The sequence below is a fragment of the Sciurus carolinensis genome, chromosome 19 (assembly GCF_902686445.1).
Source record: "Sciurus carolinensis chromosome 19, mSciCar1.2, whole genome shotgun sequence".
NCBI classification, from domain to species: domain Eukaryota; kingdom Metazoa; phylum Chordata; class Mammalia; order Rodentia; family Sciuridae; genus Sciurus; species Sciurus carolinensis.
Genome location: NC_062231.1, coordinates 28647189 through 28673930, shown reverse-complemented (window position 1 = coordinate 28673930; position 26742 = coordinate 28647189). Strand labels below are relative to the sequence as shown.

The 26742-nt window shown below is 50.2% G+C and overlaps 1 protein-coding gene across 11 annotated transcripts in view; it reads left to right on the top strand.

Moving 5' to 3' along the window:
• The window catches only part of Mitf (melanocyte inducing transcription factor), a 191360-nt gene extending 165619 nt beyond the window's left edge, over nt 1–25741 (top strand). For 7 of the 11 annotated variants that reach the window (XM_047534661.1, XM_047534655.1, XM_047534654.1 and 4 more), the window contains exons 4-10: nt 743–826; nt 2643–2738; nt 8517–8634; nt 9657–9731; nt 14920–14995; nt 18140–18287; nt 22300–25741. In XM_047534661.1, the coding sequence (XP_047390617.1) occupies nt 743–826; nt 2643–2738; nt 8517–8634; nt 9657–9731; nt 14920–14995; nt 18140–18287; nt 22300–22701 (999 nt within the window). In that variant the 3' untranslated portion in view covers nt 22702–25741. The remainder of the gene's footprint in view (nt 1–742; nt 827–2642; nt 2739–8516; nt 8635–9656; nt 9732–14919; nt 14996–18139; nt 18288–22299) is intronic. The other 4 variants (XM_047534662.1, XM_047534657.1, XM_047534656.1 and 1 more) reach the window with 1 other exon arrangement.
• Nucleotides 25742–26742: the final 1001 nt, after the last annotated feature.

The following is a 26742-nucleotide window of genomic DNA, read 5'->3' as shown; positions in this document are numbered from 1 at the left end:
CACGCCCTCTTCCCATCCCGGCCTTCCCACTCAGGAGGTGGCGAACATGTGGAGGCGAAGGGGAGGCGGAAGAGGAAAGGCAGGAATAGAAAGGTGTGGACCAGGTGGCAGAGCAGTGCTGCTCTCTGCGAGTGTCTGTAATATTATTTTTATTTCTCCCTGAGTTGAAAAAAAATTTAAAAAAACAAAACAGAACAAAACAAGCAGAGTTTGCCTGCCGGATTTGAATAACACGGCACACGAGATCCTGAGGGAAGCCAGGGGCTGATTGGTGGCTGCATGCTGGGGTTTCATCTTGACGTTGCCGCTGCCTGTCAAACCCACTTTGGTAAAGGCTGGACTGGAGAGGAGACCCAGACAGACCTTCAGGCGAACCACAATCGGAGCCCAGAAGGACCCCAGAGGAGGGCTGGGATTTAACGCCCGTTATTTCCAAATCCTGAGGATGAGCCTCATTTTGGCAGAGTTTTCCTGGCCTCTGAGTCGTTTGAATTCAGAAGTGACTCTAATCACGGGAAGGACCAGGTCCTTGCCCGCGCCCGGGGCCAGGTGGCTCCTCTGTCCCTACCTGCCATGCAGCCCAATGACGGCCCGCGTTCCTCCTTCCTCCTGTCTCCGGGTGGGCTCTGTCTTCTTCGAGCGCTTCCTTCTTCTTGTGGCTGTGCTGTCAGCCTGCGTGAGCTGCTCACTGCAGAGTCGCTGCGGAGCCCAACCTGGGGCTGTTCTGCCTTGTGTTTTGCAGGGGTTTTATAAGTTTGAAGAGCAGAACAGGGTGGAGAGCGAGTGCCCCGGCATGAACGCACACCCACGAGCTCCGTGCATGCAGGTACGAGCCTCCGCCCTCCCGGCCACCTCCGGGGGTTCACCTCCCTTGACTTTTTTTTTTTTTTTAAAAGTAGGAAAAGCCATGAACAGGGCCGTGTGTTCACAGTAGCTCACCATTAAATAATTACTAGGTATTTTCAATGTCTTTTCCCAAAGTTACTTTAACTCATGAGAACGTGCTTAGCTGTATGAATTTTCAGAAACGAGATGAAGGCTCTGTTTGTGTACCATCGTCATTGCAGGTGACGCAGATTTGTAGGGTAGGCGTTTTCTGAGGCTGTGAGTAAGCCCAAGCTGTGTCTGTGTGATCTACAGTGTTCTAAGTGGAATCTCACAGAACACACCCTCTGAGGCCTTACTAATTTAATAATAGCTAATGGCTGTTTTCCCAAACAAGTCAAGGTTCTTCTACAACATCCTATTGAATGGACAAATTATGTCACACCTATTTATATGTCTCTGCGTGTGTACAGATACGCAAGAGAGAAGATGAGCAGCAAAAAAATTTCTCTGTTTTGCTTTCCCAACTTTCTATATTAGAATCGGGCACATTTTTATAGTCTCTGTTTTCTGTATTTCCTAGCATCAGCCTGCATGAGAAAAAATATATGAAAAAAACCACATTAAGCCCACTAATGTTAATTTTCATAAAAATAATCAACTCAATTAGAAATCATCTATGGAAATAAATAAAACTGGTGTCACCCAGAAACGGAATCTAACACGGTTGTAGCAGTTTTTCAAACTTGGCTGCTAACGATCCTTCTGAGGGATCATTTTGCGATTCCCATATTAAACGTCCACTTTTTCCTGACAGTGAATACCTCCTATGGTTTATCCTGAGTTTTCCCCAGAAGCCAGTAGGGTGGGGAGCTTGATTGGTCCCCATTTCAAGTACTGGCACGTGGAGCCTCACGGACGTAGGAGACTTTGTCTTTAAACCGAGAAGTGGGATAACTCTAGGGCAGCATCCCTGTGCCTTCTGAGGTCCCCTCGTGTGCCTGGGAAGCTCTGTGCAGACCTGGCACACGCACGCCCCCCGACTTGCACACACAGGAGTTTACCCAGAGTGTTTGCAGACTTCTCTGGCAACTGCCGCAAGGCACGGGTGACCGCTGTGGTTTACCATCGTGCCTGGTGTCTGGGAGCTTCAGGAGTAAAATCCACCTCCTGGGAGTGCCTCGTGCTCCGTGCTCCTGGGGGCAGAGCGCTCTGGCAGCTGTGCAAGGAGCTAGTGATTCCACAAGCCACTGTTGAATCAGTGCAGGGCCAGCCAGTGTCCTGAGAGCCACAGTGTCTACAGGGCCTGTGGAACCAAGGGCTGGATCCCCCCTGGCTTTCCTCCTCCAGTGGGGTATGGGAAGGGAACACAGGAAGTGGCGGCCGCTGTTCAGGAAGAGACTTCCTGGTCCATCTTTCCTGTTCAGGACAGGCAGTGCAGCATAGTAGTGAAAGCCAGGGACAAGTCGTGGCCCAGCCCTGCTTCCGGGCGGGCTCTTCCCCATCTCGCCTGGACGGCTGCTGCAGTGATGGTACTGACCCCATAGGGTCGTCGTCAGGGTGAATGACAGAGCCCATGCAAATCCCTAGGCGCGGCCCTGGGCACCTGGATCCCTCAGATGCTGGCCGCGAGTGTCGGGCTTAGCATCTGTTGAAGTTAGTGGTCTGTGTTTTCAGCTCACTGGGGAGAGGACGGTCACTCTCAGGACCTGATTAAAGAGCATTGCTGCTTTAGGTTAGAACCCGGAATGTCTCTTTGGGGTGTGTTGTACAGTTTTTGCTCATTTCTCTCTCTCTCCTGTGACTTTTTCCTGCAGATGGATGATGTCATCGATGACATCATTAGCCTGGAATCGAGTTATAATGAGGAAATCCTGGGCTTGATGGACCCTGCCTTGCAGATGGCGAACACGGTATTGATGACCTTTGTTTTGTTGTGTTTTGCTTTTAGAAAATCTTGAGATGTTTGCTTTGCTCTCTCCCTCTTTTCTGAACTCTTAGTTTGGGGTTGAGTTCTTAACCAATTCATGGAGAAATTAACAACAGCAACAACAAAACGGAGAATTATCTTAGTTAATACATAAGCCACCCTGATGTTGGAAATGAGGGCTCTTTCGTGAGTTTCACAGGCACCCTGGGATAGAGCTCTGTGTTCCCTGGAGTCTGGGTGGGCTTCCCAGGACAGCAGGCCTCGCAGCTCCCCCGTGGCCCACGTCCCGCTCATGCCCCTCACTGCGATGCACGGCGGTGTTTGGTTTGGCCTGAGAGTCAAGCCAGGTTCCAGAAGGGGCTCCTTCCTGTTCCTGGGTGGTAGGGTCACGAGGTCACCTTCACCAGCAGCATGTCCTCCTCAGGCCTCAGTGGCGGACAGTGGTCACGGAGCCTGCGTGTCACTCGAGCCCTCCGGCATGGGTCCGCCTTTTCTCCTTCGCTTGGAGCCAGTGTGCTTATTTTCCTTTATTGGTTTTGTTGACCTCATTTGTCACTGTCCTTCCCAAGTCTTACCACACGTCTTACCGGGTCCTCGCGATAACTGAGTCAAGTTGAGCCCCCTTTGTCCTCTGCGTTAGGTCATCTCCAGGCTAGAGAGTCTCGCAGAGGATTCTGTAGCCAGAGCGGGTCTGCTGGGTGGGCAGGACGGTCCTTTTCATTTCCCAGGAGAGGAATGCTAGGCGGGCCTCTGCTGCAGGGAGGGAGTAGGGGGCTCATTTAATGGGTGGGGGGTTTCAGACTTGTGAGACCAAAGGTTCTGGAGATCTCTTTCCCACCAATGTGAATATACTGAACACGACTGAGCTGTGCACCTAAAAATAGCAAAGAGGGTAACTTTTATATTGTGCGTCAATTTTACCACAATAAAAACCAAAAAGCAAAAGCCAAAACCCTTCTAGGAGTAAACTCCCCCGGCGGGGGCAGAAGACAGCCCTTCCTGACTTACACCAGGCCCCCAGGAAGCTGAGTTTTATATTTAGCATTTTCTTTTTCATCTCCGTCCAGTTCTTCAAGTTCGTTTGCCTGAACTCCCATGGGGGCAGGACTCCCCTTGTAACCTCAAAGCCTGCATCCACCTCCTGATTTTGGAAGAACCAGATGCTGGGCCATTTTAACACATGTTCCCATGCCACATGCCAACCCTCTTGGAAACTTTGGCACGTCCAACGAGATGCCACTGCACTGACACCAGCCAGAATCTGAAGGTGGGCATTAGCAAAGTGCCCGGGAGAGCTGGCACTGGGGAACCCACGTGTGTACCAAAACACATGGGTGTGTTCATGGCCCCAGCCTGCGGCCGCCTCAGCGATCAGTGGCCCTATCGTCCCTAGAGCTTGGCTGTGGGAGCGGCACCCTCTGGTACCTGGCTGCACTCAAGAGGCCTGTAGAACTGACCCGACTTCACAGATCCTTCCTTTTTGTAATGACGAGGACCCAGGGAGATGTCTGATCCAACCCCGTGCTTAGCCCATCAGCCTCCTCCTGCAGGTCCTTGGAATTCCAGAGTGTGGCTCCCAGCTTCTCAGGAGGCCTCTGGTGAAGGATCCGCCAGGCCTAGAAGTCAAGCACAGCGGTTGGCTGTGGAGAACTGGGACCAACCTGGGTTCAAGTCCGAAGTCTGCCTGTCGCTTGGCTTCTTGAAGTCCTATGTTCCCCACCTAGAAAACAGGGTTTTTAATTATACCCACCTCGCATGGTCATCTCACTTGATAACGCATCACCTTTACCAGCGGAAGCATAAGTTGTACTCAGTAACATCACCAAAGTTACTGATGTCATTTAATTGTTGATTGACCTGGTGTTCACAGAGTACCTCTTAGGTGCCAAGCTCTGGTAAGAGCAGCATCACCCAGTAATCAAAGTGTCCCTTGCAGTGGGGATCTGCAGTCCAACCTGGGTCCCGGCTTGCATGAACTCTTCCACAGAAGGATCCTCCTGAAGATAGTTGTGGCGTCCCCGTGCTTCTCCTTCTTAGAATGGCTGCCCACATGTCTGGGGTCAGTGCGCCTGACATCGGGTACTGCTCCCCCTGACCTAACTGCTCCTGGAGGCTCTCTGAGGCTGCTCTCACCTGTGGGGGTGGTACTGCAGATGGAAGGTGAGGGGTGACCCGTCCCCATGGGGCATGCCACCTGGAAGGGGAGGCCCTAGCTCTTCAGCGGGGAGGATATGAAGGAGCAGGGCGATTTCCAGGTAGGAAAGATGCTCTGGAGCCAGGTGAATCTGTTCCCAGGCAGGAGAGGAGTACCCTGCAGCCACTTCATGCTGGCATCTACCTCTCTGTATTTCCACACCAGAAAAAGGCAAAATGTCGCCTCCTCTGAGTCTTACAACAAAACTATCACAGCATTTTGCTGTCAGGGGAAGGACTGTAAAACGGAGAGTGTGGGCACACAGGCTTGGAAACAGGACTCTGCCCACACGCTTTTGGGCGAATTATACCCGCTCTGCCTCGGTGTGCTCACCTGTAAAACAGGGTGAGGACTAGCTCTCCATCCACGGAAAACAGTCCTGGACCCTCACTAGAAGTCAGCTGCCAGCACTGATTCCTCCCAAACGTGGGTGGTGGTCATCTACGTTAAATAACCAAGCTGCTATGACCCATTCCCATCTTAATTTCTTTCCCACAGAAAGTTTAAATTGAGTATTCTTCATGGTAGGCACTTTCCCCTTTTATTTGATTTTTGAAATGCTTTATTTCAAGTTAACTACTTAAAAAAAAAAAGTGGAAGGAACACAGAGAGGAAACTATCCTAAGGGGATCGACATCCAGTAATAACTATTCTGAGAGCACAAGGGCCTCTTGTCCCATCACAAAGGAAAAAAGTCCCTGCTCGCTTGTGCTAACAGTGTGCAATTGATACCCAGAGAAGGGACCGACCAGAGAGAAGAAATAATAATGGGTCACAATCATCATTTGCTTGGGAAAATATTCATTTTGGTGGAGCAGAACATTGAAGAACTCAATTCAGACCACAACAGAGGCAAGAACAGAGGCAGGGGGACCTTCTTCCCTTTCTCTTGGTGGGACCAGGGCTCTCCTCTGTCCCTGCTGTGGCTCCAGCGTGGGGAGGGACTCTGGTCCATTAAGTTAGTGTTCCAGATAAAACTGTCAAAGATGGAAACAACCATATCTGCCAAAGACATCCCTTCCTCTTGGTTCCAAAGTTGTGACAGTGATGTACTTTTGATGTTAACTGTGTTTATGGGGGAATTTTTCTAACCCAGAAGTGGAGGCACAGACATTTTTTTTTGTTGTTTGCAAAACTCAGGATAAATCCCAGAATCAGTTCTTAAATATGCTGAATAGTTCTCAAACATTCTGAACTTATTATACGTGTATATGTATATGTACTGTATACATATAAAGTATGGTTAGAAAACATGTTCCCCTCCTGGAGAGGTTTGGAGTCAGCTGTCTGTTCAAAGAAGAGGCTTTGATGACTTGGATGCTTCTTTTTCAAGCCAGTGATACATATCACTTGCCTGTTATTTAGCTCTAATAAATCATCATAATAACAAGATTGCCTGTTTTGCATCCAATTTGCATATGAAAATGTAATATGTATGATTTGTATTTCCAGAGGCATGGGAATGGTTCCCCCCCCACACTTTAGCTTATTGCTTTGACTCTTTAAGTTACATTCTTGATTCGTTAATATGTACAATTTTCCTCAAATCTGAAACTCCTGCAAGATAGAGAATAAGAGTGAGATTTGGGAGGCATTATGATTCTAGCAGCTGTTAGGTCCCAGCTCTCTGGTCCTTTCCAGGGCTCTTGGGAGGCGGGAAGGCCTTTCACTTAGTGTTAAGTTGGACAAGAAGGAAACTGAGCATGCACAGGGCAAGGTGACCCTGAGGAGGTGACCTATTTCAAACAGAGCCACTTAGTGGAATGACAGCTAATAATCTAAGCCACTTTTTATCAGCGACTCCTCCTTAGCTGCAGGGCCCTGCAGTGTGGGTCAAGGACATTTTCTAGCAGCTCAGTGTGTATGTTTTTGCATGTGTGTGCTGGCTGGGGGACAGGCTTATGCAGATACCATGCACCCATGGGTGCTGGACCCTGCCCTCCCTGTCCACCCTGGTCCTCTTAGAGCCAGGGTCCCTTAGCCTGCCGCAAAGGCTCTTGCACCCCACTCTCTAGCCAGGGGCTTGACTCATGGGCTGTCTCTTGGGAAGCCAGGGCAGAAGAGACGCAGATGGCTCCCGAGGAGGGAAGCACTTTGGATCCTGTTTTTATCTCCGGATGCGTTTTCATCTGTATGCTTATGGTCATTGAAGGGGTGAATGGTTCTGCAGGTCGAGCACCCCTCATTTGAAAGTCCAGAAACCAAAATGCTCCAAAATCTGGAACTCGTTCATGCAAACGTGGTGGCATCGGTGGAGAGTCCCACGCTGCTCCTCCCGTGGTGGACCCCAGGCAAGAGCAGGTGCACGGAGCTACTGTGTACACTGTCTCCAGGAGTGCACGGAGGGCGCGAAGGAAGCACAGAGGAGTTAGCGTCTGGACGTGGGTGCCATGCCACGTACCCGCTGTGTACCTGCAGATGCTGAGACCCAGACACTTCCAATGGCGGCATTTCCGAAGGGGCCCGGTCAGCCTGGGGCACAGACTTTACTAGAGGCCTCTTGGCACTGAAGGTTCCCATCAAATGGGAATGTTTTCTGAACTTACTTCCCTGGCCCGGGAGTCAAATCCAGCCGTGATGGGGGAAGGGCTGCGTGACCTCGCGCCCTGCCCGGCAGCACAGAGGACATTTGGCTCTCTGGAACTGCAGCGGCCCGTGTGGAGGGGTGTCCTTCCTCGTTGGTATTCACAGCTCTCTCCAGGGCACAGCAAGAGGAGAGGTCTTGAGCCTCTCGTGACAAAAGTGGGTGAATAAAACCATCACGTCCAACCAGTGATGGGGAAACGCAAGTCCCCACAGAGGAAGTCAGCACCCGGAAACGTGAATTCTCCACCTTGGAAGTCAGTTGAGAAGGAGGGGAAAACCCAAGGATGCCTGAACTAACTCGAAGACACTCCATGTTTCTTTCATTCTTTTTTTTTTTTTTAAAAAGTCATCACTTTCTGCTCTTTTATTAAAGTCTGTGGCTCCCTCTGGTGGCTTTCTGAAAAATTTCAGTTTCAAGGAAACTAGCAATAAGGAAATCATTTTCCAGAGTCACTCTATAAGTCAAAACAACAACAACAACAACAACAAAGGAACATTTTTTTGTTGCTTTTCCTTATAAAAGAGAAGAAGAGAAAAGGGGATAGAGGGAAATAGGAGAATTGGCCTTGACCAAGAGCTCAGTGAGGGGCAAAGGCCGTGCCCAGAGCCTGAGCTCACGGCCGAAGCCTCGGTTCACTCCTGGCCTGTGGGGCTGCTGTTCCAGAGGTTCCTGCGCCACCTTAGCCAGTGTCTCCATGCTCAAAATAAAGCCGCCAGCCAGGCAGCTCACAGCACGCACTGTGAAACGGCCCTTTCCTCTCGCTCTGTCTGGCTAAGGAGGCCCGGTAACTAAGACCTGTCAGTGGAAGAAAAAAATAGATATGTTGTACTTCCTGTTTGAAAGAAGATGTTTTGTCTTTTTTTTTTTTTTTTAAATAGCAGATCGTTGACTTTAGCAAAGCCTGAAATAGGATGTGAGTTTTATTTGAAGAACTTGGTGATTGCTCAGGAGTTTACGTGTGTCCTTGTTTCTCTCTCTAGTTACCTGTCTCTGGAAACCTGATCGACCTTTACGGCAACCAAGGCCTGCCTCCCCCGGGCCTCACCATCAGCAACTCCTGCCCTGCCAACCTGCCCAACATCAAGAGGGAGCTCACAGGTATGTGCCCAACAGGTATGCGTCTTACTGTGGCTTCCCGCTGCTTTCCTGGCCAGGGGCAGTGGCCAGCACGCTTGAGTCTAGACTGTGTGTGACCATGGACCTGGTTCCTTGGGTCTCTGAAGTCATCAGACGTGGTGTGATATTTTAAGATGGAGGATTAATGCATGGCCATCCTGGTTTCCGGTGTCTCCTGAGACACTGGGGTTGGGGGCACCATTGCCGCCGGGCACTCGTTTGCTGTCTGTATGTGCATGCCCCTTGGGCCAGAGGGCAGACAGCACCCCCTGCAAGCCTCTGCGCCCTGCCTGGTGAGGACGTCCCTGTAAGGCCCTGGTGGTGCTGAGTTTGAGCACCCTGCCCTGCGTTTCCCTCTGACTCACAGCTGGGCTGTGCTAACAGCGTACTTCTCACATCTTCAGATGCCTCGTACTGTTTCTGCTAGATCCCGTGCGGAAGGTCTATTACACAGGGAACACCAGCTCATAAAATGGAGCCATCAGGATGGTGGTTCTTGGGGCAGGGGTGAGGTTGCCTGTTGGCCACTTGTCAGGGCCTCAGGGAAGCACTTGGCCCCAGACCGAGGCAGGAAGTGCGTTAGAGCAGGCTTCCTACCTTTGTGAGGAGTGGCCTCTGCCCATCTCCGCCCCACCTCCTTTGCAGCAAAGCAAAGGCAGGAAAATCGTCTGACCTGTAAAGAAAACTTGACTCCTAACGATAGAATACCAACAGCAGACTCCCCGTCCCTTATCTGATCCCCATGAACGCTGGAACACGTGCAGCACGCTGTGGATCATTGTTACTGTCCCTTACCCATCCGTGGAGTCTGGGCGTTTGCGTGTGTTGGATACACGGTGCTTTTGGAAAACTGCAAACTATTTTAAAGACCTTATTTTAAAAAGCACCGTTTTGCTTGAAGTGCAGTCAGCCGAGCTTGTGTGCATTTGTAGAATGAGATGTTCTGTAGTGTGTCGTCAAACCTGGACAGTTCCAATTTCTAACGACTTCATTCACGTGCACAGCGTGTATTTTCCCCACAGAGTCTGAAGCGAGAGCCCTGGCCAAGGAGAGACAGAAGAAGGATAACCACAACCTGAGTAAGTAGCCCTTTCTCTTGTGACGCGCCCCCTCGGAGCTGGCCGCGTGCCCCGTGTCAGAACATTGCCGGAAATCGTGCACGATAATTGATTTCTGGAGCTGTTAAAGGCTGGGACTTGTAGAGGAAAATCATTTTGCAGAGAAGCCAGGGTGTATGTTTTATCTCAGGCCACTCTGAACTCCACGTTGATCCTTGTTTTGATTTTCCGAAGTTTGTTTCTCTGTTGCTTTTTGAGGTTTTTTTTTTTAATTTTTTGATTTTTTGCAAGACGGAGTCTGGATCCTCAATTACCCAGTGATAAGTGATGCTCACTCTGGAACTTATTAGCAAGAGGGGAGCTTGGATCTCCCTCTCCAGGGAGATGTGAGAGAACAGGAAAGAAAGAGCCCGGGGGCAGCCCGGGGAGGCTTCCCCCACTTGTTTTCCTGTGAACACTTAGATTCCTGTGTGATACATGCATGTAAGGCAGGCGGCCCAGGAATAATGAGTGGTGTCTCATCACATCACACCTTCCGCTTCCTAAGCTGCTTTTTGAGAACACGAGTCCTCCCTCCTTATGAGAAATGGTAGAAGAGGGGCAGGTCCTCGAATCCCAGGAGCAAGCCGCGTGTTTCCGTGTGATCGCTTCTCCTGCCCTCTGCGTGTCTCGGAGAAGACACACACTCACACGGCTGGGTGAAAACTGTCCTCTGTCCACCAAAAGGCCTGGGCGGGCCTCTCCCGGGGCTCCACCAGCTTCCAAGTGACCCTACTCTGAGATACTTTCTCTTTTAAAACCCCTTCAAAGCAGAACAGCCAGGTGTTAGGCAGAACTTCCTGTGTTTGAAACGTGGAGAACTAAGTTAGGTCTCTTCCACAGAGACCCCCCGGAAGGGAGTCCGCCTTCCTGGACTCCCAGGGTCCAGTCGGCGGGACAGGGCAAACACCATCAGCTCTAACGCTGAGGGTGGTGAAACAGTCTCTAGGTCTCATCCAGCCTCTGGAGGCTAGTTCTCAGGGTTGGGTGGCCCCTCGGCCTACCTCTTCCTTTTCTAGAGCTTACCTTCTAAGAGAACCTGCCAGCATGTGCGAGAGAATGAGTGCATTTATTCACCCCTTCATTCAGACATGGCCGTTGATTGATTTGCTGTTTTATGCTGGGCACTTTTGTGCAAAAGTGAAACAGATAGACACGCCCCCCTGCTCAGAGCTTACATTTGAGCCCGAGGGCATCTACCCGCACACCACTGAGGGAAAGAGTGAGTGGCAGAGTAACACTGGTGTCCTGTGGTGTAAAAGGACGTATGCGTGTTTATGTGGGTGAAGATCTGGAAAGCACCTGCTTGAGTCAGCTTTTTCCCTACTGTGACTAAATGCTCTGACCAGCACAGTCATAGAGGAGGAAAGGTTTATTTGAGGGCTCACGGTTTCAGGGGTCTTAGTCTTAAAAGGCCGGCTCCATTCCTTGGGGCTCCAGGTGAGGCTGAACATCATGGCAGAGGTGGGAAGTTGAGGGAAGTAGCTCACATCATCAGGAAGCAGAGAGAGAGAGAGAGAGAGAGAGAGAGAGAGAGAGAGAGGAGAGAGAGAGGAAGAGAAGAAGAGAAAGAGAGGAGAGAGAGAGAGAGAGAGAGAGAGAGAGGAAGAGAGGAAGAGAGAGAGAGGACAGAGAGAGGAGAGAGAGAGAGGAAGAGAGAGAGAGAGGAGAGAGAGAGGAGAGAGAGAGAGAGGAAGAGAGAGAGAGAGGAGAGAGAGAGGAAGAGACAGAGAGAGGAGAGAGAGAGGAAGAGACAGAGAGAGGAGAGAGAGAGGAGAGAGGAAGAGAGGAAGAGAGAGAGAGAGGAGAGAGAGGAAGAGAGAGAGAGAGGAGAGAGAGAGGAGAGAGAGAGGAAGAGACAGAGAGAGGAGAGAGAGAGGAAGAGAGAGAGAGAGGGGAGAGAGAGAGGAGAGAGAGAGGAGAGAGAGGAGAGAGAGGAAGAGAGAGAGAGAGAAAGAGAGAGGAGAGAGAGAGAGGAAGAGAGGAAGAGAGAGAGAGAGGAGAGAGAGAGAGGAGAGAGAGGAAGAGAAGAAGAGAGAAAGAGGAGAGAGGAGAGAGAGGAGAGAGAGAGAGAGGAAGAGAGGAAGAGAGAGAGGAAGAGAGGAAGAGAGAGAGAGAGGAGAGAGAGAGGAAGAGAGGAAGAGAGAGAGAGGAGAGAGGAAGAGAGAGAGAGAGAGGAGAGAGAGGAAGAGAAGAAGAGAGAGAGAGGAGAGAGAGAGAGGAAGAGAGAGAGAGGAAGAGAGGAAGAGAGAGAGAGGAGAGAGAGGAAGAGAAGAAGAGAGAGAGGAGAGAGAGAGAGAGGAAGAGAGGAAGAGAGAGAGGAAGAGAGAGAGAGGAGAGAGAGAGGAAGAGAGGAAGAGAGAGAGAGGAGAGAGAGAGAGAGAGGAAGAGAGGAAGAGAGAGAGGAGAGAGAGAGGAAGAGAAGAAGAGAGAGAGAGGAGAGAGAGAGAGAGGAAGAGAGGAAGAGAGAGAGAGAGAGAGAGGGGAGGGAGAGAGAGAGAGAGAGGGGAGAGAGAGGAGAGAGAGGAGAGAGAGAGAGGAGAGAGAGGAGAGAGAGGAGAGAGAGAGAGGAGAGAGAGGAAGAGAAGAAGATAGAGAGAGGGGAGGGAGAAAGAGAGAGAGAGGAAGAGAGAGAGAGGAGAGAGACTCCACTCTCCAGATACAAGTCCACCTCCTCCAGCCACACCTGCCACTTTAGTTAATCCCATCAGGGGTCAATCCACTGACTGGGTTAAGGCTCTTACAACCCAATCACTTCTCCTCTGAACCTTCCTGCATCGGCTCATGTGAGCTTTTGGGGGACACCTTGCATCCAAACCCTAACAGCCCTGTTCTCAGAGACAGTTTCCCCAGGCACAGAGATGGGGACAGCGTAAGAGAGTTGGCTTGGGGTGAGCGGCGGCTCAGTGTGGAGTTCTTGCCTACCACACGCCAGGCCCTGCCTGGGTCCCATCCCCACTGCCCAGAGAAAAAGAAAAAGAAGAACAGAAGTGAAATGCTTGGATGTTAGCAGAGTGTGCCGAGGCCAGCGGCCGCCCGGGTTGTCCCCTCAGAGCAGGAGTGGTGGGCGGCGGGCCCGCCGGGCTTTCTGGGGAAGCTGAGTCACCCCCGAGGCGGAAGGCAGAGTCATTCAGGTAGCTGGAGAGGTGCTCGGGGCAGGGCCCTGCCGTCCTCAGGTGGCAATCTCCACAGAGACGCGGTCAGGTTGGAGGACGAGTGGCCCCCAGTCCCTGCGTTCCCCCCCAGGACTCGGCTTTCCTCTGGATGAGTCGGGAAGTGACCGGAGGTTGATGTGGTCTGACTCGTGTTGACGGGACCCTTCTAGCTGCTGTGCTCTCCGCAGACGGCCGGGGGAGGGGCAGTAGGCATGGGAAGCAGAGCTGGTCATGCGGGCGGGGGTCACGTGGCGTCTCTCGGGTACCAGCGCTGGATGGCAGTGGATGGATTCTGGAGACAGAGCCAGCGGATTCGGTGCTGGCCCGGACGTGGGTGGGAGGTGGCGAGAGGCGCAGAGCTCCTCTCGGGTGGCCTAAGGCCTGGAAGGGCCAGTACCGTCAGCCAGATTGCTACCAGGAACTGGCAGATGCGGCCATCTGAGCCCAAGGCGTGAGGAGCTCAGGCCTGGAGCACGGGGCCTGCGCTGTGGACCTCCACGTGGGGACGTCCTGCAGGCGGGCGCAGGCTCCTGCAGTTCCAGGGCGAGCTCGGGGCTGGTAGCGTGGGGGTGGCCAGTGTACACGTGCACGCCAGACCAGGAGACCCAGCGAGATCCCCAGCGCCTCCGCTGCTCCTGCCCGCTGTGCGTGCGTTTATTTTTGGAGCGTAAAGATGATCACAAGGGGCTCTTCACGGCAGATCATAGGGACTTTTATTTCGTTTTATGTATTGAATTATTGTTGGTATATTTACAATTCTTATCTCCTTGGGAAAAGTAAAAAAATTAAGAAGTCATGCTTCAGAGTGTTCCAGACAGGTTAGTTGAGCAGACAACTAGATGCTTGGGGAAAGAATGTACTACCCTGCCTGCCATAGTTAGCAGTGCTGGGCTTCAGTTCCAGGCTGTGCCCCCGGGTGTGTGGTGACTCGCCACCGTGCCTACTGAACGCTGAAGTGTGGTCAGTTCAGACTGTGCTGTGCTTTAAGCATAAAATACACTTGGGTGGAGCTGTGCATAGTGGCACGCCCCTATAATCCCAGTGACACAGGAGTCTGAGGCAGGAGGACCACAAGTTTAAGGCCAGCCTCAGCAATGTAGTAAGACCCTGTCTCAAACAAACAAACAAAACAAAACAGGGCTTGGGATGTAGATCAGTGGTGAAATGCCCCTGGGTTAAATCCCTAGGACCAAAAACAAAAAGAGAAAGAAAGAAAATAACTTAAAATTTTATATTGATTACCCATTGTAATTATGGTAGTTTAGGTATAGTGGCTTCAATAAAATATCATAATTAATTTAACCTGTTTGTTTTTGCTACTTTAACATGGCTAGTAGGGATCAGGATATGCTCCATGCACTACGAATGTTTTTTACGTGTTTAAGTTAAAAGGAAATCAGAAGAAGAGGGATATTTTGTGATCTGTAAAAATTACATACAACTCAAATCTCAGCATCATCAGTAATTCTAATGCTTTTCATTAGTAGCCTTGCAGGGTAAAAATTGTACTCGATTGATGCTGTTTTGATTTTTTGTAAGTAGACAATTGTGGAAATTCATTTTTTCTTTAGCTGGGTAAATACCTGCACAATTTGGTACTTGGCCAGGAAGCAAGACTCAATACCTGGTGCTCTAAGTGTGCTGAGCCCTGCTCCCTCTGTGGGGTGAGGTTGTAGTTCAGCAGCTCACTGCTTACTGCAGGCTGCCCCCTCTCCAAGCCCCTAACGCCTCCAGGGTGGTTTTGTCCTGTTACTGAGGACACTAATTCTGATTTCAAGGTTGTTAAGGAGTAAAATGAGAAATTGTATATGTTTCTAAATTCTTGGTTAGTGATAAACTCTGTATAAAAGTGCTTTAGCCTCAATACCTGAAGCACGGTAAGGACCGGGGAAAACAGGTTGGGGTTTACATGGTTCTGACCCGGGGAGCTGGTGTCCACGTGGCTTTAACTAGATGCGCTGAACGCGTCTGTGGTGATCCTCCTAATCGCCCTTTCCTGTTCTCTTTTCTTGAAGTTGAACGAAGAAGAAGATTTAACATAAATGACCGCATTAAAGAACTAGGTACTTTGATTCCCAAGTCAAATGATCCGTGAGTACAACTGCGTGTTGATCTGCGTCATATATTTTTCGTACCTTCGTGTTTCCTCGTATAGTGGGAAAAAAAAAAGAAATGCAGTTAGAAAACGTAGAGCAACCCAGTCCCCTCTCTTCTCTGGTTCTCTTTCTAAATACTTTCCTTTGTTTCCATTGATTCCATCAAACTAAAATTTCAAGAGACATACACTGAGTTTTGCGGGTGAGGGACTGGGTTTTCTGAAACCGGAACGTCCTTGCAAACCCATTCTGAGCTCCTGAAAAAAAGAAATAGAAAAAAGAAAAAAAAAATTCTTTAGCAGTCACGCAGTACAAGATTTCAACAACCGATAAAGCAAGATTTGTGGGCCGTGTGCTCTTGGACATTTACGATGTCTCCAAATAGGCACTGAGGAGCAGACACTGGAAACTTCAGGTTCCGTGGCCTTCAAGAGACAAAAGGTCCAGTGTTTTTATGAAAACCTGCATATTCTTTGTATGTTTTACCAATCTAGGGGAAAAGAGTCATTTTTAATCTTCTTATTAAGTATAAGTCAGCTAATTTGAGCTTCAGCCTTGGGTCCCCCTCTCAGAGATAACAGCTATAAAGATAATTCCCCCCAAGTCTTATAGCCAAGCTGCAATGTCAGCAAATACAACAGCAAATATACAATTTTTATCCATTAGAAATTGGCCCATTTGAAGTAAGGGGCCGAGGAATGTGTACGTTTTAATGGCCCCGACATGCATTCTGTGATATTAGCCTGTGACTATGACCTTTCAGCTGCCTAGTAAAAGGTAAAGAGGCAATCAAGCATTATTCATGCCAGGCTTATTAAATATGCTATTCACATGATTGTCGGGGAATTCGTAGCTAAATAAAACTGTTACTCTTGTGACTTTGATGGATGTGCCAGCACAGTTTCCACCTTCCACTCGCTGCTCTCCTAGGTTTCCTGGAAAGACGTTTTCAAACTGGAAACGTTCAGATTCTCCGTTCAGCAGCACAAATCTATCCTCCTAAAGGGCTGTGACCTTCATTTCCTACAGCCAGTCTTGCATGGTCGTTGAAATTGAATTCCCATTTTCCTGTTCTTTATCAGCTTTCACTTTTTAGCATATTCTTTGAAACCATACCATGTGAATCTCTTTAGTAACATATTATGAAATCATGGGGCTGCAGTGGAAATCCGCATTTGCATATCTTCTCTATTGTGGGAGAAAGCGTAGGTGATCGTAACCTCCACTGATAGGGATCCTTCATGGTCTGCATTGTTTTAAGATAAAAGGGACTCTGACCCCTATAACCCGGGCGGTGGTTTCCCCACCCCAGGTTTCCAGGACGTCCTTTGGGGCTGCTATGGAGACGTCCTACCTGACCAGTATCTCAGCCCCCGTGGTGCCCTCTGGCCCAGAGCAGCTTAGTTTGGGGTGCTTTTCTCTTTTGGGGATCTGTGTGCACTTTTGTATGAAAAGGGCTTCCTCTCTTATTACCTAAAGGTTGGAAACCCTTCCTTTAAGCCCAGAAACGGAGTCGGTTGACTTGGTATCACAAGGGGGTAAACCCCAGGTAACTGGTTGGAATCAGTGCTTCTTAAAAACGGAGAGGCAACTGTGTTTGAATGACTCCCTACTCACTTCCTGGCCTGGGCCCGGCACCAGTCCACCCTGAGATGTGTCTCTCTGGGGCTCAGGATCCTGTCGCTTTGATTTTAGCCAGAATGAGAGTCTCTGTGCTCACTCGAGTCTCTCAGGACAACCCCTGGTTGCCACCTTGGGCGCTCAGACCCCAAGACCCACCCCAGGGAATTCTCTGGGTCCTATCTCGTTCTTCATTGGGCCGTGTGAGGATCAGTTACCTGGTGGCTTGTTAAATAGGCCGCCATTCACACCTGTCACCTGGAGCTTCCCATCTGCCCTTTGCAGATGCAGGAGGTGGGGTGGGCTGTTCTCCCCGCATCAAATGGGATTCGTTTCATCCTTCCTTATTGACAGCGTGATGATAACAGTATTAAAAAAAAAAAAAAAAGATTTCAAATTAATTCCAAGTAATGTGGAGTATTATTTATGCAGCTGTAGATGAAGCTATGTTTTTTTTTCTGGAATGCTTTAAAATTGTAAGTGTGCTCACCTATGTTTGCATGTCTTGGTTGACACGTCTAGAACCGAGAGGCACCAAGCTCCGGCTGCCTCGGTGGGAATTCCAAGTGGCCTCTAAGCAGGTGTCTGAATTTGGGGAAATACCTCCTTCTTAGGCTTCAGTCTCCTTTTTAGCAGGAAAGGGGCCTCAGCGTACCCTCCATGGTCTAGAGCAGGGATGTATGTCAAGGTTGACGCTGGGGTCTGAGCCAGGCTCTGAGCCCTGGGAAACATTTCTCAGCCCCCGTGCCTTAGTTTCCAGCAGTGAGACAGGAGCACATTGGCACCTCTCCGTGGAGAAGGTCATGACCGAATGGGGCACAGAAGCTGGGGACAGTCCCCAGCATGTAGTGCTCTGAGGAGAAGAAGCTCTACTGCTGTGCTGAGCGCTCAGCTCGGGGCCTGCTGTGCTGCCCGGCCTGGGAGCTGAACTTCTCACTGCACGTCAGTGTGAAGTGCCCCCCGGGATTCAAACACCGTAGCGAGGAGGCCGCTCAGACGAGCCCAGTGTGGCCACTGTGGATGTGAGGAGAGGGAGACAGTGGGCGTCAGATGGCAGGACAATCCGCCATAAACACCAAGCACGCCCCTCTTATGCCACGGCCGTCAAGCTGTGCTGCCCCCAGAGTGGTCTCATTTTTAACTGTGGCTTATTCTGTCCCAGCGAGTAGACGTCGTAGTCCTAGAGACCTGTGGCTGTTTATGTAGGTTTGAGGAAATCGAGCGTGGAAGCAACAGACCTAAGCGTAAGTCTCGACGTCCCTGCCGGGTAGCTCTGAGACGTGGTTGTCTGGTCCCACACTTGCCCGATGTCCCTTCCGTCCCCGATCCGTGTCTGCACGGAGTGGGATGATGCACCCAGGCAGTGGACAGCATCCTGTCCATCCAGGTGCTTTGTAGGAAGTGGCCATTGCTGCTGCGCATTCGTGGTTATATCCGAAGAAGCTGAATGCCTTCGATGCTGCGTTTCTGTTGAGCCTGGAAGCCTAAGGAGGTCTGTTTCATTCCCTCTTCCTGGCAGAGACATGCGCTGGAACAAGGGAACCATCTTGAAGGCATCAGTGGACTACATCCGGAAGTTGCAGCGAGAGCAGCAGCGTGCCAAGGAGCTGGAGAACCGGCAGAAGAAGCTGGAGCATGCCAACCGGCACCTGCTGCTCAGAATCCAGGTAGAGGAGGGCACCCGGGTGCGCCACGCAGGCGGGGAGCCGTGTGCCTGGGAGTGGGCGCCCAGCCCTGACGCAGGCTGTCCTGGCTGTGCGTTCCACTTCCGTGCACGTCCCTGCTCATGACGCCGCACTGGTACCCCAGCGTTGCTGCTGACTTGGTCGGTTGTTCTTGGACATGCACAGAATGGTGGCTTGGAGTGACCCGTTGTGCTGGTTCCCAGCAAAGTTCCAGGCCCTGCCTCTGGTTCAGCTCTCACACTGTGATGGGGTCACTGTGACCTGCTGAGCATCAGTTTCCATATTTTTATGGTTTTTGTTGGCAGTGTTGCCATTTAGGAAGGTCCCAGGTGCAGTGCTGAAGTGCCCTTAGTGTTCCTGGGGGCAAGAAGCGTACCTGTGGTGTGCACAGGTGTCAGATTCGCTCCCTCCGGCCTGGGTTGTGGTGTGTTGCTGAGCCCAGTATCAATGAGCCTACGGTGTGTTTTAAAGGGACGCTGTCTCAAATCAGAAACACGCAGAAGTCAAAGCTCGGTGTAGACTGGCTGGTGCAGGTGATGTTCCGGGAGGAGCCTAGTGGGCTGGGGAGATAGCTCAGTCGGTAGAGTGCTTGCCTAACTTAGTCCTTCCCGAAGGAAGGAGGGTCCCCTGTTCATGCTGTCCACATTTGCAGGACTTTGCAGAATAGAATCACCCGCCGTAATGAGCACTGTCTGCATGCTAAATAAAGGATGCCTTCGGATTTCTGGGGCGTTAGGAGCAGTCAATGATCAAGTCGTCTTTTAGGGAACTGGGGACACCCAGAGGGTCTAATAATAAGAACTTAACCCTTAGAAACAGACTGTGGAACTGTACAAATGCATCCTTAAGCTGATGCACGCTTAGAGGTGTGCTGTTGACCACTGTCCCATCCCATGAGTGCCTGCCCAGCACAGGAAGGCCATGACTGGGGACCCTGTTCAGTGCTAGCTCTGGGACTCCGCCCAGGTACTGGCCTCTCCTGCTCAGCACCTGCATTAGGCACAGCTTCCACTGTCCTCAAGCGCGGTCAGCGACCAAAGACCAAAGCGCAGCTCGGGGTTGGCTTTAACCTGCCTGCCCCTGCTGCGAGAGCCCGCGGTGCAGCGGCCTCACCGTCTCGGTTTCCACTGTGGCTCCTCATGGAGGGGCAGCCACCTGCAGCACGTGGCTCTCCTGGTGGCATTGCTCCTGGACGTCCCTCTTCCCCGCCCTCGGAGCATGCCACAGCTCTGCGCTGTGAGGCGCCACACCTCCCTCTAGCTGCTGCGGTCCTCGGCGTGGGGCCTGTGGAGGGGGCTCTCCTGCAGGGTCGGGTTTTAGAACCCAGGTGCCCTACAGTTGGGGGTGCGGGAACTCTTCTTCACTTCCTCAGCTTTGGTTCTCAAGCTGGTCTTGTGTCTTGCCTCTTCGGTGGTGACCACAGATGTGGTCAGCATACCTACTTAGTGCACCTACTTATAAAAGCAGCTCGTCCTAAGGGGTCATTTCCTTATACAAGTTGTCAAATAGAATGACTGTTTTTTGGGAGATAAATTAGGTCTTGTTTTATTTCAGGTTCCCAAACACATATATTCCTACAAAAATCAAATGTTACTCAGTGTGCGATAGGAAATTCCGTGGCGACGGTGCCTGGGTTTTTCTCCCAGTGACTGTGAGACAGCTTTACAACTTCACCACGTCGCAGGAAATGTTACTAATCTGGAAACCTCTGTGGTGCGGTCAGGCCAGAGTGCTCAGAAGAGATTTTCCACCTTATTTAGAAATCTGAGTAACTGTTTTAATCAGCTGATAAACATTTTTAATCAAATAGCAAAGGTTTGCAGTAAGGTGTTTGCCTCTCTGAGTCCAACTTTGTTTATCTGGTATTTTTTGGAAAGACAGGTGCTGGCGGGAGATGCACTGGCCGCCTGTGGGCCTGCAGGCTCAGGAGCGTGCTTTCCGCTGGGGCCTGAGGCCTTCCTTTCATTTCCATCCCAAGCCTTGCAGGCAAAAATTCTCACAAGAGGAGGAGCAGGAAGCCTTATTATCAGTGGAACTGCTGTTTTGTTCAACAGCCCGGGGCTTTCACGGGATGGCTGCAGAGGCTGGCGTCCCGGAGCCCATAAAGGAGCATGCAGACACTCGGGCCACATCCCCACTCCCGTCCCCTACGTGGGCTGCCTCCAGAGAAGGCCCTGGCAGGCCCGCTGTCCCCACACAGCTGAACCTCCCTTGCCAGGCAGATGTATTTCTAGCTCACAGGCAGAAGTCGAGGGCCAAGTCCAGTGGAGAGCGGGCTTCTAAAGGGCGTCCTGTTTTTCTTCCTTATGGCTCTGGGGCTCAGGATCGCCGTGGTGAGCAGAAGCAGATTGCTTACCGGACATCACTTGGGTCCCTGTGGTTTGCTTTAGGAACTTGCAAAAAGGAAAGCGCAAAGCTTGCTCCAAGGGCATTTTGGATTGAGGTCCTGGGGAGTCTCTGACCTTAGGCAATAGATTAGGCAGCTCTTGTACTGACTACGTGGAGTAAGCCAAGGGAAGTTACCTTCTTGGGTTCTGCAGGCTGCAAGTTCAAGGTCAGGGTGGCGGCCCCGGGCTGGTTTCTTCTGAGACATCCCCTTGGCCTGTGTGTGACGTCTTCTCCCTTGTGTCTGTGTCCCCGTGGCCTCTGGGGTAGGGTCCCTCCTTTACCTTAGTGACCTCTGTCTCTCAGGAGTCACATGTCAGTCCTGGGGCTGGGACTTCAGCCTGTGAATTGGGGATACACTTCATAAGAAGTCACGTGAAGGAAGCGTAGGAGCAATTCTTCATTTTATAGGTGAGAACGGGCTAGTTGAATTTAGAAGGGGCGATGTCCACCCGCCGTAGTGAGACGGGCTGAACCAAGCTGTGCAGCCTTCGGTTACCTGCGGGGACCTGCTCGGCCGGGGCTGTCACCTCCAAACGTCCCCACTCCTGGTGCCGTCAGGGCCTGTGTGACCACCACTGCACCCCTGGACCCAGAGAGATCCCTTCCTTTTCTGTTAGCTCCAAGCAACTTCTGGAACATTTAGGTCTTAACAGCTGGGTAGCCACTTGGAAAAAAAAAAGTGAAAGAAAAACATCCTTTTAGTTTTACTCTTAAATCACCGCAGTGCTTACCAGTGAGATGTGTGGCTGCTGGGCAGCACAAGGCTTGTGGACACCATGGTGCTGTCCTGGCCTCCCATTCCACGCTGACCAGCACGTGGTCCTTGTCCCAGCCCCACGAAGCCACCTTGCCGTGCCAGGAGCAGACTGAGAGTTGCACGTGGGTCTCGCCCCCAAGCTGAGGACTGCCTTGAGTCTCGCAGTTTTTGGCCGTCTCACCATTTCCTTTGAAATCTTAAACTTTCTCCGGGACCCTGTGCTCACCGCAGTGTCCTGGGTCCCTCAGGGCACAGCCCAGGGACCGTGAAACTATCTTACCATTGACTTAATACGTTCTTTTGACCAGGTCACTTGTTCCAGTTTTATTTTTATACTTTCAGTTTATCCTTATTGTCAACATTAATATCTGAGAGTCTGTTTTTAATACACAGTTAAATCCTTATACCACCTCAAAAGTCATTTCATATACCACTAGTGTTACCTGTACACAGGAAATGCAGAGCTCATGGATTTTAAAGAGCAGTGCACTTTCACTGAGGGAAATATTGTTTTCCCTCTGATTTTTTCATAGATTTTATTTTTTTTAGAGGAATTCTTAGATTCACAGTGAAAACAAGGGGGAGCTGCAGAGAGCGGCCAGAGGCCCTCCTGACACACGCGCGGCCTTCCCGGCGGTCAGCACCCCAGCATGGTCCGTCTGTCTGTGGGTCGAGAACTCATGTGGGCCTCGTCCTGGCCAAAGCCCACCTTCACTCTTGGTGGTGGCCTTCTGTGGTTTGGCCGGCGAGTAGCAACTGGTGTCGCAGACAGGGCCCCCGGGTGCTCGTCCTGTGCTGGGCGTCCTCCTGGCCCGGCAGGGCTGGTTCTGACTTGGACTCTTCTTTCAGGAACTCGAGATGCAGGCCCGAGCTCACGGACTCTCGCTCCTTCCGTCCACGGGCCTCTGCTCCCCGGATCTGGTGAACCGGATCATCAAGCAGGAGCCGGTGCTGGAAAACTGCAGCCAGGACCTCCTGCAGCACCAGGCGGACCTGGCGTGCACCAGCCTGGACCTCGCGGACGGCGCCCTGGCCTTCAGCGGCGGCAGCCTGGGGCCTGCAGTCGAGGGGGCCCAGGCCTACGGCGTGCCGGCGAAAATGGGGTCCAAGCTGGAAGACATCCTGATGGATGACACGCTCTCTCCTGCTGGGGTGACTGACCCCCTGCTGTCCTCTGTGTCCCCCGGAGCCTCCAAGGCCAGCAGCCGGAGGAGCAGCATGAGCATGGAGGAGGCCGACCTGGCGTGTTAGCGCCCCGCCCACGTGTCCTCCGAGGGTCTCCTTCCCAGATGGGGAACGCGGCCTCCACCCAAAGGGGTTTTCTTGATAATTTTCCTTTAATATGAATTTTTTCATGCTTTATCGATAGCCCAGGACATATTTTATTTTTAGAATTTTGTGAAGCGGACTCGTATATTCTATTTTACAACTCCAGGTGCCTCCAAAGGACCGTACAGGACGTGCACAGGTCTGCGACCCGAGCCTCCACGGATGCCCCTCTGGCCGGGAGGCGCCTGTCCATCTTCATGCAGGGGACACTTGATTTGAGGTTTTCATGCCTGTGTCTTCCTCGGCAATTCAATGCAGAGTTTAATTGAAAGAATGTAAAGCAACCAAAAAAAAAAAATAATAATGCACAAAGACAAAAAGAAGGAAAGATGTCGGTAGGCGCCCTTTTCCGTTTGATAACTGTCCCCATCCGTGGTACTGCCTTAAAGATACAGTACCCTCGGAGCTCCCTTCAGCCTTCCTACTGCAAGCTATTTAAAGAAACGGCTAGTCCGCAAATGACCCCAAAACAAAACAACCAAACGACACCGCGGTCATTTTCGTGAGGGTTGTCCTTTGGCCAGCGTCACTGACCCAACCACACTCTCGAGGGTGGGATGGGGCTGGCAGAGCCGCCTGGCGCTCCTTCTCCCTCCGCGGCTGCAGCTTCCTGCCTTCGTGAATGACTCAGCGCAATCCAGCTTTTTCATAAGATGTGTTTCATTTTGAAATGGAAATGAATGTCCTCCCAGAAACCACTGTTGAGGAGCACTGAAAGTCTGTGGTACTTTTTTCCTGTTTTTTTTTTTTTTTTCCTTTTGTTTTGGTATTTTTATTTTTATTTTGTTTTTGATAAGACAACTGAACTGGGCACATTTCTAATTGGCTTTACTATTTTTATTTTTAAATTATGTTTTAGTCATTTGATTTGTACAGACTCTTTATTATCATCGTTCTTTTCGATGTTTGTATTAATTTGTAAGAATATGCATCTGAAGACGACAAGTTTTCAGTATTTTTACAACTCTTTGGTGGTTTTCTGCATTCTTTGTACACCCACGAAAGAAAACTTTTATGCAAGGTCTTGTGTTTAAAGAGAGCTTTGCAAATATTTTGTATATTACAGGCTCACTCAAAACTGTTTTTCAACACATTTAAGATAGAGTATTAATAGGTTAAAACCAGGCTTTCTAGAAAAAAAAGATAAACCTACATATTTATTTTTAGGATATAAAGTAGCAATATTCTTGGAGACTGATAACCATAGTGTTCTACGCCCATATGGTCATTTAAATTGGGGTTTATTTCAGCGAATGCGCTGGATTTTCTGAAAGAGATACTGTATCGGCAAGTTACTGTTACTCGATCGCAACGTTTTAACAAGCAGCCATGTAAAGTTAGTTTCAGTGCATTACCTACTCGTGTAGCCTATGCAACTACAGTAGCGTTAGGTCTGTCCAGCCTACATGTCTTATGCAGGTGACACTCAGATGCAGCCAGGCTGCCCAGGGGCATGCCTCAGAAGCAGCCTGCCGTCGAAGAGCCCGTGATGCAAAGCATATCCCTTCAGAATGAAGTGCCTTACACACAGCGGAGTCTGCTCTGGACCAGCGCTGACTGAACTGTGGCCGGGAGGATGCTCCAGGACGGCATCGCAGTGAGGAAGGACTCGCGGCAGGGTGCCTCTGTGGACAAGGAAGCACTTCCCATTTCCTTCAGATATTTTTAACACGAGATCTGTTTTAGTGACAGAGTGCCAACCTATTTCATCAGGAAACCTTATTCAGGAGGGTCTTCTTTCAAAAGGGTTTCCACGTCAAATGTGAATTGGTGGTGGGGACGGAGGGATCAGAGGGCGGATTGCGGGGTGTGTGGACGGTGAGCCCGCCGCTCCCTTCCCGAGCAGGTGGGCCTCCCAGAAGACCCTCGAAGACATTGCTGATGCTCTCAGTTTATAGCTTTATTACCTAAGGGGGCGGGAGCAGCTGGCCCCATTCTTTCGGCCCCCTTAGTTGTACAGCCCTTTGCCTAGAGTAGCAATGAAGTGTGCATGAGCCGCCCGTCGTGCCGTAGCGCTTGGACAACAGTCTTAGTGTTGTCTGCTTTTCTCTTCATATTTATACGGGGGAGGGCTGGGTGCAACAGCTGGAGGTGGCCAGGCGATGAGCTCCTTCTCCTTAGCTGGTTTCGAGGGGTTTTAACCTTGCCGAGGCTGGCTGACCCACGCCCCGGGGATCGTGGCTGAGAAGCCTCTGCGAGAAAGCCTGGCATCTCACACTGCCCGCTGCCCAAGGGCCCTAGCTCCCGCCTCCTGCTCCTGCTTCCTCCTGCTTAGGGGGCATTTCTGGGAGCACAGGCGAGTGAGCCCAGAGGGACACTGCGGCTGGCCGGGTGGTTTTCTTTCTTTCTTTTTTGCCAAACGGAGTGTGAGTTCACTTTAGGGACTAGCCAAGCCAAGAGGCAGTGGTTTGGGCTCTTGGTTTCAACAGGAGGCTGATCCACACCACTCCCCCATCCCTGGGTGCGGAATTGTGACTCAGGGTTGGGCCTCCTTTTGGAGTGACCAAAACACCAAAACTGTCCCTCTGCCTGTGGGTCAGGCAGCGGAAATACCAAACCTTCTGTCTTTGCCAAAAGCTGAACAACTGACCTGGTCCTCCGACCAAGTTCTTTCTGGTTGTTTCCGAACAGTAAAGCAATAAGAACAATACATGCAGGACTCTAAAAGAGATCCAGTGAAGCACAAGACATGCACTTACCAATATTTTTGTAAAATGCACTGGGAAAGGTCGACGTTGATAACAGTATAAAGAAACCCTATTTCTTGATAAAAATGACAAATGACTGTCTCTTGCGGACGCTTGGTACTGTAATGTTAACAATTATCACCTGCTGTCGTGTGCAGCAATAGTTTCTGTATGGTCCTTAGCACTGTATCTTATGGATTGATATTAATGTATCCCATGAAATACTCGAGCTGTTGTTCTTGATAGCCTCATTAAAGCATTTGGTTTTTCACAGAGTGGTGGCCAGTCGTGTTTAGTCCATGCCAATTCTCAGCATTGTTTGCCTTATCGAAAAAATGGTACTGCACGTTTTCTTCTGATTTAATGAATAACAAATTGGCAGAAAATGTTTAAAATGCCAGTTGTACTTTTTGTTTTGTTTTGTTTCAAATGCTACTCTAAGATGTTACTTTTGGGTTAGAATCATTTCTGATTACTTTATGACTTGCACTTAAATGAACTATAATTAGGCAGGTTTATCCCCCCCACCTCTGAATTTGGGGAGATTTTGAACTCCCAAATGCCAAGAATCCATTTTCGATATAAGAGTTTTATTTAAAATGTTTCAGTGAGAGGTGGCTTTACAAAAAGAGAAATTGTCAGAGAATCCCTTGAATATTTACAGAAAAGATATTGGGTTTTTAAAATACAAATTTATAATAATGAAAGCTTAATATACCCAGCCTGCCAGCTCCTGGCTGGTTTTTTTTTTTTTTTTTAAATACAGTACTTAAGAATCATTTGATAAATGTTGGATTTGAATTGGGAAGTGTCAGACAAAACATGTCTTTATTCCCTAGCTAGACCTTAAACTTCTGCCCTTTAAAAAAAAACATATTCTGGCTTAACCTCTGGAGAAAATGAGCAAGAAACTTCCTCTGATCTGTCAGCTTTTTCTCAAGTTTGATTTTTTCCCCCTCAAATTATAATATACAATAATTGAAGCCTTTCTTTTTCAGAGTTATTTGAATTATTTATATTTCCCATAGAAATATGACTGTGTGATGTCTTAAAATCGTATAAAAATAGGAAGATTTCCTACATGAACAAGAGACTTTTCGGGGAGAAATCAAATGCAGGTAAGTTGAAAGTGGGGCTTTTCATCTCAGGAGGGATCTCAGCTGCACCTTAGCCCAAGCCTGTGCCCCACAGCCTGCAAACCCACTCAGCAGCTGCCCTGTCCATACACACACACACACACACACACACACACACACACACACACGCAGGTCACGGT